The 12,929-nt window shown below is 42.9% G+C and overlaps 1 protein-coding gene across 2 annotated transcripts in view; it reads left to right on the top strand.

Annotated features, from left to right (window-relative positions):
- Positions 1-663: 663 nt before the first annotated feature.
- The window catches only part of GIPC2 (GIPC PDZ domain containing family member 2), an 82,902-nt gene continuing 70,636 nt past the window's right edge, over positions 664-12,929 (top strand). Inside the window, exon 1 of one of the 2 annotated variants that reach the window (XM_047873560.1) lies at positions 664-1,426. In XM_047873560.1, the coding sequence (XP_047729516.1) occupies positions 1,187-1,426 (240 nt within the window). In that variant the 5' untranslated portion in view covers positions 664-1,186. Of the gene's footprint in view, positions 1,427-1,477; positions 1,601-12,929 lie in introns of those variants that run through there. The other variant, XM_047873561.1, reaches the window with a different exon arrangement.

The raw sequence follows: 12,929 nt of genomic DNA, 5'->3' as shown, positions 1-12,929 counted from the left end.
TAAGAAGCTGATCATAGTACAAGCAATTTCAGTGGAGTGTGGGGCCAAAGTCTGATCACAGCAAGTCTAAGAGCAAAGGGGGAAGTGAGGAAGAGCAGCCTAGAAGTCAAGATTGTTTTTGCTTTGTTGTGAAGATGTAGCTAGAGGCAAGTACAAAGGTGGGACTTGAAAACAGTGTAAAAGATTTGGGCTTCTGACCACCAGTGAGTGGCACCAGATGGGGAGGGAAAGGACAAGAGCCAACAGGTAGCTTAACAATAGAGATCTTAAGAATCCTTGAATCACTATATTGTACACCGGAAACTAACAACACTGAACCTTAATTATACTAGAGTTGAAAAAAAAAAATAGAGATGTTAGAAGAGAGAAGTGCAAGGGTCAAATAAAAATAGATTTCTTCGGAGTTTGGAGACCAGAGGTGCGTGAAGTTACACAGAGGGGTGGGGAATTGAGGTGGCTCACACACTGCACAGAATAGCTCCAGTTTTTCTCTGCAGAGTGAGAGGCAGGGTGCTCTGCACAGACCCAGAAGCGGGAGTGGAGCACATGATTTGGGTAGAGCTCTGAACCTTTGCGAGAGAAAACTGCCGGAGAGGGTGGGAGTGGGGATGGGGGTGGGGGATAAAAAGGGTTACTGAGAGGCGCCGAGGCCCCGCTGAGAGGGTTTGACTATGAATTAAATGCGGCACCAATCTCAAAACTTTCCCTTCCAACTCGGCCCCGCAGGGTGTGAGGCTCAGAGAAGGCCGATGAAAGCTGACTTCTACCTAATTCCCTATCCCCAATGGCCCAGTCCTGTGTGAGGTCCTACCAGAAAGGCCAGCGTGTTTGCATTCTAAGATGTGTTCTGTAGCTTCAGCATCCCAAGGCTTTTACGGAAATCTTGGCATTTTTTAAAAGGCGGGGAGAGAAGCCGGTAGATGAAAATCGGGAATGGGCCCAACTTTTCCTGTCTCCAGATCCCCGCGTTGGGAGGGCAGGTGGCCGCTACGGCCCAGGTGCCTCTCCTCGCGAGGAAGGAGGGGGCCGCTGACCCGGCGTGGCCAGGCGGAAGCACCTCTGCCATTGGCCCAGCGGCGACTTTTACCTGCGCGGAGCCCCGTGGCCTGAGCTCAAAGTCCGCGGCATCCAGCCGGGGAGGCGGCGGTTGGCAGTACAGGTGGGCTCCCGCCCTTGGCTAGGCAAGATGCCCCTGGGGCTGCGGAGAAAGATGAAAACCAAGTCCAAGGAGACCGCCCGGCTGGTGAAGGGCGAGCAGGCGGGCGCGAGCGGCGGCAGACTCCCGGACCCCCCGGTTCCGACACACAAGCTGGTTTTCCACACGCAGCTGGCGCACGGCAGCGCCACGGGCCGAGTGGAGAATTTCTCCAGCATCCAGGAGCTCTACGCCAAGATCGCGGCAGTGTTCGAGATTTCGGCGTCGGAGGTAAGGACCAGGTGCTCCGGCTCAGCTTGGCGCGCGCGGGCGCCCCCCGCGTCTCCCACGTGCCGCACCGGCTTAAATTGGCCCCGGCTGGCGGGGCGCCTGGGTGTTGAGCCCGGCATGGAGTCCACCTGCAGCGCTGGTGGGGCACTGAGAGGGCCTCGCGGGAGGGGAAAGGTAAGTCCCAGCCCCGAGAAGGTCACATTCCTCAGGCCCCTGGCTTTTGGGAAACCGGGGGCGACCTTTCTTCCTCAGGTAAGTGAATATGCTTTACTTGTCCCAGAGTTAGCCGTTCGGGGCGTGAGCGCCTCCCCAGAGTGGAGTTCCGGCTGGGCAAGTTGACACCCTCGACTGCATCTGGACTTTACTCTCCTTCCTATGCAGTCGGGAGAGGGTCACGCTGAGGATCTCCCAGATTGAGGAGTGGAGAGATAAGTACCTTCCAGGTGATAGCAAACCGAGGTCCCCTTAGCCCCACAGGTGTCAGCACCAAACACCAGAATCCCTTTGGTGGCGTCCCCAAGGAATTTGTTGTACCAAGGGTGGATAACTAGAGAGTATTATAGCTAACTACTTGGGACTAGTTAACACAACTTTCAGAGGGAAAATCAGCTCAAAATTTTGCACCATATTTTTGAAAAGGGGCTGCAACTTGCTTTAATTAGAGTGGCTGCCTGCGCGCCTGGAGCTGGAGTTGGCCGTGGGCGTGATTCAGAAAGCACTAGTTTATGTGGCTGTTTATGGGGCTATTTTATGCTTCCTCCCGCGAAGTGCAAATGTAAGTCAGCGCAAAAAAAATATTTTGTCCGCATTTCGAGGAAGAGCACGAGATGTTGCCCTGGACTCCAGGGAGGATAGAGAGCTGCCTTTGAATGGCACAGAGGTGCATTTGGATTTCTGTTGTTTAATGTTGTTTATCAGACCTGTTCAAGTAAAATTGAGGTCACGGCAAACTTCCAAGGGGAGATGAAAGAGCGCTTGAAGTGTAACCTTTTGTTCTTTCAGGTTTCCCAGGAGCCGAGGGGCAAATCACAAACCCATTTTGTGAATTATTTATATTGATTTAGAATAGTAACAATATTTTAAGGATATTTCAATTTCGAAAAGCCCTTTCACAAGAACAAAGTCCTTTAGGAGAGGCAGGTGGCACAGGTAGTTCATTGGGTAGCCAAGGACAGGATTTGGATGTGAGTCCAGGTTCTACTACTTACTGGCTGTGTGGCTTCGAACAAGTTTAATTTCCCTCCCTTTCAGCCATGTATAAAACAGATGAGAACAGGAATGTCTGGCTGGCTCAGTTGGTTGAGCAGGCGACTCTTGATCTCTGGATTAGGAGTTCAAATCCCACACTGGGTGTGGAGATAAAAGTAAAATCTTAAAAATCAGGTAACCTCTACCTTGAAGCATTGTAAAGACTGGGGTTTGGGGACATCTGAGTGGCTCCACTGGTTAAGCGTTGGACTCTTGATTTTGGCTCAGATAATGATCCTGGGGTCATGAGATCGAGTTCCGTGTTGGGCTCTGCACTGGCATCGTGGAGCCTGCTTGGGATTCTCCGTCTCCTGTCTCCCTCTCTCTTTGCCTCTCCCTATTCATGCACACGTTCTCTCTTTCAAAAATAACCTTAAAAAGATGGAGTTCCTATATAATAAACTTATCAGACTGCATGGTACATGGTCTATGCTTAACAAATTGTAACTAATATTACTAATACCTAATAGGTGAGGAGCTAAGTACAAAGTGATTGGGTCTTTGCAAGGTCACATAACCAGAAAAAAAACCCTGGGATGTTACTTAAACTTGGATCTTCTGGTTTCTAAGCTAAGTAAGCTTGTTAGCATATTTAACTGACAACTTTAAATGTCTCTCCTGTATCCAGGAACTCTAGATTTAGTTGCTTTGCATTAATAGTCTTCGTTATCAATATTGAGAGCTCAAGATGCATGACTTTATTTAATCCACTTAATTCCTGAAAAATATTACTATCATCACTGCTTCAGAGAAGAAACAGGTGTTTAGGTTCTCAAACTTTTCAAAATTACACGAAGTAGTGGAGCCTGGGTTTACACCCAGGTGTATGTGTATGTCTCCTGACTCCAAATTCCACGAACCTCTATTGCTGTATTGCTTCCCAAGTTTTCCAGGGTGTCTGACAGCTTGGCAGTCATTTTCAGTGTTTTCAGTTTCAAATGCACTGAATTAGATAAAATTCCAAGATAATCTAAACCTGCTATATCAAAGTTGATTTATTTTTCTAATTCCAAATATGTTACTTTATGTATACAGCCAACATTAATGTGAGTTTTCCATTTGGATTAAGAATAGTTAAGTATATCCAGGATAAAATACTGGTCATCATAGTATAGTATATCCTAAATATCTCCATAGTTCATTTTGAAACAAGTAATTTATTAAAATGCACTATGGTGAGCTCCCATTTCCCATCTCCTTTCCCCCTGCCCTCAAGGGGGAAATCATAGTATAAACTTTCGAGTGGTCAAGGGGAACAAAACAAAAAATTACCCCCTTTTTTTCAACGATTAACTCTGAAGTCCTGCCTTTTTCCTAGAGAGGTGGCTATAAGGTTATAAATAGCACTGTATAAAAAGTTGAACCTTCTTTAAGGAGGGGGGAAAGGAAGGACTAGGCCTGACCTGATTTCAGGTGTGGCAGATTTACTGGGAGTTCATAACATGCCCATTGCTGTGCTAGGCATGCAAGTCTTCAGTGTGGTCATTCCATACTCACCATAGCAATGGCGTAAGGGTTCTTTTCATAGTTAAGTTAAATGAGGCTTTGAGAGGTTAAGTAGCTTGCCTAGAGTCACTGAGCTGGTATTGGGCAGAACTAGGATTTGAATGCAGGTTTCCTGGTTCCAAGTCCATTACATGGCAGCTATGAGGATCTTGGTAACTGCATTCAAATTCCAAATGCAAACCCAGAAGAACTTATTTTAAAGCCTCAGACTTACCCACAAAAATATTGTCTCAAAAAAAAAATGCTGTTGTGAAACTAATTTGGATTTCACCTATTTCAAGGTCTCTGAAGGAGGAAGCTAAGGAAATTATGAATCTAAGCTATGAATCACTTGTAGGCTGCAGTCTGTGATCATTACCTTGAAACAGATGGCCAATTATGCAGAAATCCCTTTCAGCTGATATTTTTTTCTAAACAACTAAATGAGCAATTCAATAAAAAGAGAAAAGTAAATCTTGCCTAAAAGAGCAGTTCACTTCTGTAAATGCAGGGATACTTTTACAAAAGGTTTAATACCATCTTTTAAAATACTCAGGTTATATAAAGGAGTTGATCATTAAACTCCTGAGCTTTAGTCATAAAATTTGTTGAAGGGGCATTTTGAATATTTGACCACTGTGATTGTTTGACAATAGTTTATTCCATGACCTGTTTTCTTAATTCTCTATTATGTGGAAAGATTGGAGAAAGGTAATCTGAACAAGCATTTAGAGAAATCAGTTTTGTAGTTAGATACCTTACATTTCCAGAAACCAAAACCTTAGTTTCCTTACAAATCTCAGAAATAATTTCCTTTGATTTGGTTATATTTGTACATATATATGTTACTAAATCATTGAATGAATGGGTCAAGCAAATCTAACTTCTCAATTATGTAAAGCAAGCCAGTAAAACAGTATTCTTGGGAAGATCAGATTTTAGTTTCAAGAATTGTGATTTTAATTTCAAGCTATTTATGCAACCTGCAATTCTGTTATTCCTCTCAACAAAGCAATCCTTACCTTTTCACCTGTCCCATCTCATCTGTTACCCCATTTCTATAGTAAATCTCAAAAGTTGCCTCCCGTGAGGCACATTCTGTATCACTTCTATCTGTTCAAAACTCTGATAGCTCCCCATCTCACTTACAGCAAAAGCCGAAACCTTATGGGCTATGGGCCCTGATACCTCTCTAATATCATTGTTCCTTCTGCTCCAGCCAATCTGGCTTCCTAGCTGTTCCTTGAACTCTGGAGCCTTAGGGTTGTTGTCTTTACCAGAACCTCTTTTTGCAGAATGTTGTTCCTCTTAGTCTGCTCAAATGTCACCTTATCAGTGAGCCTGGTACTGATCATCCCATTTAAAATGACAGCATCCCTGTTCCTTTCCTTCCTTAATTTTCCCTGATACTAACATCCTATGTATATTGAACTTACTTGTCTTTTTCCTCTCCTATGTAGAATATAAGCTCCACAAAGGCAAGGATTTTGTCTATTTACAGACCTAGCCCCAAAGGGCCTATAGTTGTATCCAAGACAGAGCTCAAATATTCATTGAATAATGAATCCTCACCGTACTTAAAATCCTGTAGCTTTAGTATGAAGCTTTAGTACTAGTTATAATACTGATATCTTCTATAGATGTTAATTTTTTCATATTGCAGTGTGAAGAAAGACTAGTTTATTGATTTTGTGTGTGTGTGTGTGTGTGTGTGTGTGTGTGTGTGTGTGACAGAGAGAGAGAGAGAGAGAGAGAGAGAGAGAATGAATACAAGTGGAGGAGGGGCAGAGAGTGGGAGACTCAGAATCTGAAGCAGGCTCCAGGCTCTGAACTGTCAGCGGAGAGCCTGATGAGGGGCTCAAACCGACAAACCGTGAGATCCTGACCTGGGCCGAAGTTGGACACTTAACTGACTGAGCCACCCAGCGCCCCAAGAAAGACTAGCTTTTGATGGAGGTAGGAGTGAGGAGCATCCCTCATATCTTGAAGGTGGAGGGGAGTAAGAGGGCAAAGTATGGAAACTGGGAAGCTAAGATTTATTTTTATCTAATTCTTGCATCTCTAAAAATTCCAGAAATTATGAAGTTGAAGACTTTGTTTACAAGCAGAATTGCTTCCTAGCTGAGTTAGTGAAGCTGCCTTGTGAAGCTTCCCAGAAACTGCTTTTTTTCAACTTGCTGGCATCAGCACTGAGCTCTTGTGAAAGTCAATATTCTGTATTTATGTGGCACATCTGGAGAACATGAACTGCACTGCAGACTTTATAATTTCCCAGCAATGCAGATAACTGGCAAGTGGAACCATGTCTTTCTTTTTTATTTATTTTAATATGAAATTTATTGTCAAATTGGTTTCCATACAACACCCAGTGCTCATCCCAACATGGAACCATGTCTTTCTGTTTCATGAATGGGAAATCCAGGAAGACGAAAGCAAAATGGGGTTCACTGACTGACTTACAGTCCCTCCTAGGAACCACAACACAAAATGAAGGAACTAGGAATTCAGTGTGAAGTTTACCATTGAGCTGTGAGGACTCTGAAGCCAGTCCAACAGATCTAAATAGTGTAAGAGTGAGAAAAGCAGTCCCTGCTGTCTGGGAGCTGGCCTGACTCTCACAGGTAGGCCTTGGTGTTCTCCTGTCGGGCATAAATGATTTCCTAGAACATCAAAATTGGATAAGACCATTCTGTGACTTATGGGTCAAGTAAAAAATAAGACCACTCTGGGGGCATCTGGCTGATTGGCTTAGTTGGTAGAGCATGTGACTTGATCTCGGGGGTTGCATGTAGAGATTACTTAAAAAAACAAAAACAAACACCACTTAAAAGACTGCTCTCTAATCATAAGACTACTCTGTCATCATACCTGGACAGAAAACAAAACATGAACATTTTTCAAACCACAAAAATCACCAGGTATCCTACTGCCCCCCCAGACCAGGTGACTGATCTAAATGATTGCTGCTCCTTTAATAATCCTAGCTTTAGCTTTGATAACTTCTCCCACCTTAGTGATAGGTTTACTAAAATAGTCCTAGAATCGCCCTACTTCTTGATGGCACCCTATCTAGAGCAGACTCCTGTTTCCTTGGAGCTGCTCGCAAATCACCTCACAGGAGTCCAGATCCTTTCTAGCATCTTCTTACTCAGACCCCTCCATGGTGCCTCAAGGCATGCTGTGTCCCTTGATGCCAAGAACAATAAACTAGAGGTGAAAAATGCTGGTGGTCTTTGGTTGGAGGGTATTGACATTTGTTACTGCTAGATTATTACAATGCTGAGGCTAAAGAGGCACCCTGAAAATGATTTTCCTGATCCTGCCCATCTTCTATTGTAATATTTTGATGGTCTGATCATACCTATTAGAAACCTTCAGCGTTCCCAGTTACTTCCTGCCTTATTCCTTGCTGGCTGCTATAACCATATCACCGTGTAGCTTTTAAACAATGTAAATCTCTTGCTCACAGTTCTAAAAGCTGGTGCATGAGCACCTTATGGTGAGGGTCCCTTTTTTAGTTCATTGCTGGGACCTCCTTACTGTGTCCTCCCATGGTGGGAGGAGCTGGTAGTCTCTCTGGAACTTCGGATAAGGCACTAATCCTGATCATAAGGTCTACCCTCAAGGCTTAAGTAACTTCCAAAGGCCCTACTACTAATGCCATCCCCTTTGGGGAGTCCCCATTTGAATTTTGGAGGGAGAACACAAATACCCCACCAGTTAAACAATGTCTCCATTCCGGCCTCCCTCTTAAGTCTTGTCCTGTGCTTACTGCTCCAATCTCTTCTAACCATCCCCTCTATATTCCAGAATACTTAACTGTTCATTTCTCTATGCTTTTTCTTGTGCTGTTCTCATTTCTGATCACTCCCATTCACCTCTCCGATCTCAACTGTGACCTCCTCCAAGAAGCCTTCCTTGTGAATTTGTCAGTCTAGATTAGGTGTAATACCCACTATTGCATGATTTTAACATTACGTTGACACACTGAATTGAATTTAGTTACTCCTGTCTTCCAGGGCAGCAGTGGTGGGGAGGTGGGAGGAGGGGCTGGGACTTTTTTTTTTTTTTTTTTTAAATATTGTCCCTAGGGTAGCTAGATAGTTTAGCTGCTCCATGAAAGTCTAAGTAAATGGTAGATACAGTAGGAGCTGAAGATGTAGATGAGACTACAAACATCCTTGAAGCTGTATGGATTTTGTTATGTGAGCAGTGAAAAGAACTCAAATGTTTTCAGCAGAGGAATGATCTTTGACTTGTGTTTTATAAAGTAGAAACCCAATTTACCATTCATTTGCTATGTTTTCCTTATACATATTTTGTAAGTTGAATATGATGGTATTTTCTGGAATTGCATAGTACCTTCTGATAAGTTCTAAGTATATTACAATCAATATATATGCTTACTATCCCTCATGAACATCAGCTTCATTTATTTTTACAAAAAACTCAAAAGACTTTGAGAAGTGGGAGAATCTAATCAGCTGCCTTATAGACCTCATTGCTGTCAGGAGGGTTAGAAATGAATAAAACTGTTGATTTCTGTGCTGGAAATCCCCTGAGGTTGGCATGTGGCTAATCCTAAAGTCTGAATCCCTGGGCAGTGGCCAATCACACTTCTCCCCTGCCACTTCAGAGGCTAATGACTGGTTTGTTTGCCTTCCCTCACTCCTTCCCACCACTCCAACCATCCTGAGTAGACATGAAAGGCTCTTGCAGATAGCAGGAGATGGAGACACTTGGATTATCTTAGGCAACTTGTATGTGTGGGTTTGTTTATATGAGGATGTATAGGGAGGTAAAGAAGCTCAGGATAGCCTCTGCAGCTGGACATTCAGGTTCCATGGACAACTGTACAATCATTCATGCTGTCCAGGTGAAAGCAGTAGCTTTAGACTTGGAGAACCAAGAACAAGTCTGTCCTTGACCTTCCATTTCAATCAATCAATCTCTTCCTCCCTCCACCCCGCTTTCTTGTCTTGACTGGTTAATGCCTTTCAGCCTTTTGATTTCTGTGCCTTTAACGTTCTTATTGCCTCATCTCTGTCTTGTTTTGTTACCTGTCTACTTTCTGTGCCCCATTCTGTCTCAAAATTGACTTCCCTGAGAGTGAGTCTCTGTGTTGGCAAGTCTGGGTACAGAACAGGTGGGACAGGACCCATGAACCTGTTGATCAGGGGCTCTCTCTGGTCCAGCCTGTAGGGCATGTGTACAAAGGCAGGTGAACAGTGGTTAAGGAGTCCCAGTGGAGAGCATTGTGGGCATGATAGGTATTTTGAAGACTTCCTTAATTAAGGGAATGGTAGATCTCTTCCATGGCCTGTCCAAAATGTGAGAATATTTTCAGTTCCCTATGACTTTTATGCATTGTTCTTCCCTTTCCCTGGGAATCTTTCCCCTTGTCTTTCTCTATTAACTGTGTTAATAGATGAATTGAAGCATATTAAAAATCCTAAGAGTTTACTTGAGCAAAATCGACTGGAATTGAGCAGTGCCAAAACAGAAGTGATTAGGAGTGTTCTACACTCCTAGGAGTATAGGGAGTGAGGGGCAGGGTTTTTACAGAAGAGATGTGGAAGCAAAGCACAATTCTTTTGCATTGTTTAGGAAAGCCTGGTTGGTGGTTTGTGATTGGTTATCTCTAGGTTTTGTATTCTTGAGGCATTTGCAGGTGTAGATTTTGGTTTGCTTACATAGGCTGCCGAAGTATTAGAACAACCTCAGTCTAAAAGCTTCCTTTTTAAATTAATTAAAGCACTTTTACTTAGAAGTCCATACCCAGAGCTCCCCCTCCCCCCCCATCCCCATGCCCACCTCAAGGTTCCTTGCCTCTTTTCTTAGCTTCCATAAATCTTACAAACTGAATAACTGTTGATTTACTGCCTGTCTTTGCCATAAATTTGAGAACTGCTCTAGGCAGGGACTAGCAGTTGGTATGCAGTAATTTTTTTTCATTTTTAACTTTTTATTATGGAATATTTAAATACATGTGGAAGAAAATAGTATAATACCTCCCAGGTGTCCAGCTTCAACAATTATCAACACTTGCCAATATTTAAAAAAGCATTTTTTTAATGTTTATTTATTTTTGAGAGAGAGAATACTAGTGAGTTAGGGGCAGATAGAGAGGGAGACACAGAATCCGAAGCAGGCTCCAGGCTCTGAGCCGTTGGCACAGAGCGCGATGTGGTGCTCAAACTCACTGAGCCATGAGGTCCTGACCCGAGCCGAAGCCGGACGCTCAACTGACTGAGCCACCTAGGTGCCAATATTTTTTAAATCCCATTTAAGAATTTTTAAATATAGAGGCTCCTGGGTGGCTCAGTGGGTTAAGAGTCTGACTTAAGCTCCCAAGCAAGCTTCATGCTGCCAGATGCAGAGCCCAACATGGGGCTCGAACTCCTGAACAGTGAGATCATGACCTGAGCTGAAACCATGAGTTGGTCGCTTAACCGACTGAGCCACTTGGGCACCCCTTAGGTGGATACTTCTTGAGTCAGTGACCAACACCAGCCAGACTGGGCATTTGTTGGCCTATTCTGAGCTTTTATAAAGTGTTTTCTTTTTTTTTTTTTAACCATTCATATTTCTTGCATTTTAAGAAAAAGGGACCTTTTTCTTAAGCTTTGCTAGCATAAGCATGTATGTACTTTTTTCTGGATAACCCTCTGTGAGGTTGTCATGCTTAACTCCTCTGTGCCTATCCTTAAACTCTGCCCCCACCCCCTCCCTGCCCCTGTCTAGAAGCATTGAATGACAGTATAGCTCAGTGTTTGGGAGTGCCACTTCTTTGAGACTTTGGGCAAGTTAGTGGCTGCTTGGTTTCTGTTCACCTGTAAAATAGTGTTGCTAGGAGCTACCATAAAAGACTTAAGTATAAATGAAATAACTTATGTAAACATCTAGGTCAATGCCAGGTATTAAATGTTTTATAATTCTGGAGTTGGGTGAGACTTATTGTAATCCAACTTTTTAACTTGTTTACCCACCAAATAAACCTGTGCCTGATTACTTTTAACCAACTTTTGCTGAAGGAGTCCATTTATCTGAGTGCTCACTATGAGTCCAGTATTGTATTTGATGTTGGGAACATAAAGGTGAAAAATATTTAGCCCCTTCCTCCAGTTCAATTCGAAGATTAGAAACTTAGTTTCTGGTTAAGCTAGAATTTCCTTAAAATGTGTTCCAAGGAATACTAATCTCTTGAAATACTATTATAGAAAGTGTCTTCAATTGTCGGATAACTTTGGAGGAGATGTGTTTTGTATACTCATAATTACATATTAAAGGCTCTAAGAAGTCCACTAAACATTTAAAAAGCTTGGTGTTTCTCATTCCCTATGTTTACTTGACTGTGGAACTTACCCCCCCCCCCACCCCCCTTTTTTTCCTGCCTAGTACTCCTTAGGCCAATATTCTGAGGTACATACTTAAAAAATTTATTTAAAAAAAAAACCCATATTTTTAAAAAAGCTATTCAGCAGTTGCTACATTCAGTGATAGAAAGATGGTCTAGGATGATGATCTAGTTAATGCTTATCTTTTAGTTCATTCTGAACTCTGCCAGGTGGTTTCCATTTCATCATTGTCCTCTGCTGATGTTCATGCTCTTCTGTTTACTTTGCTATTCAACTTTGGGCAAGTCTTTGATCTCCTTGGGCTTCAGTTTCTCCATATGTAATATGTGTTTGGTAGATGAGACCAGTGATTCCCAAACCTGGTGCATCTCAGAATCACCTGGAGACCTTTAAAACAACCAGAGATTCTGGGCCCCACTTCTGTAGATTTGGGCTAGGGCCTGTATATTGTGAATTTTACCTTTCCCTTATATCCCTGGCCTGTCATCTATTATTGATAGATGTTTGGAAACCACTGGGTTAAATGAGATCCAAAGTATTTTTCAGCCTGAATGTTGCTCCAGAGTTTGTACATAAAGGTAACATTTATTTGTATTTATTGTATTTTAACATTTAACCTCAATTAAAGAGGTTACTAAGTGCCTGTCTCCTGGAGCTTAGAATATATAGGTGTGGTGGTAACAAGGCAAACGAAGATAAGTATCATATGTTGATAATACAAGGTGGAAAATGAAGAATGTTACCAGTAGTATGAGATATGCTGATGGGGATATGGTAGGCAGAGATCAAAGAGAGGTGAGTTGGGATATGGCTGGGAAAGTTATGGCAGAGCCCTGAAGTATTGAGCCATGTGTACGTTTACTGCTCAGTGTATATACCTAGCATGTAATTTTGATTCCACAAATGCAAAGCTATAGCTACAGAGGAAAGCTGTAGTAATGAAACTGAATAAGACTTCAAACCAGAGTTGTTGTTGTTGTTGTTGTTGTTGTTGTTTTAATTTCTAAAATGCTAAACAAAACAGCGAAAGTTCTCTCTGCTTTGCAAGTGGATGGACTAAAGAAATCCTTGAAATTGTAGAGACCCTAGTGTATTTAAATGATCACTCAGAGGGGTGCCTGGGTGACTCAGCCAGTTAAGCATCTGACTTTGGCTCAGGTCAAGACCTCATGGGGGTGGGGTTTGAGCCCCGTATTGGGCTCTGTGCTGACAGCTCAGAGCCTGGAGCCTGCTTCATTCAGATTCTGTGTGTCCCTCTCTCTCTGCCCCTCCCCTGCTTGCACTCTGTGTCTCTCTCAAAAATAAACATTAAAAAAATAACTTCTCACAATTTTTTTGGTTTACTGGTAGTTCTTATAAAAATCATTTAGAGAGGGGCGCCTGGGTGGCGCAGTCGGTTAAGCGTCCGACTT

The sequence above is a fragment of the Prionailurus viverrinus genome, chromosome C1 (assembly GCF_022837055.1).
Source record: "Prionailurus viverrinus isolate Anna chromosome C1, UM_Priviv_1.0, whole genome shotgun sequence".
Taxonomy (NCBI): Eukaryota; Metazoa; Chordata; class Mammalia; order Carnivora; family Felidae; genus Prionailurus; species Prionailurus viverrinus.
The sequence above is the reverse complement of the archived record's forward strand: the minus strand, read 5'-3'. Positions and strand labels throughout refer to the sequence as shown.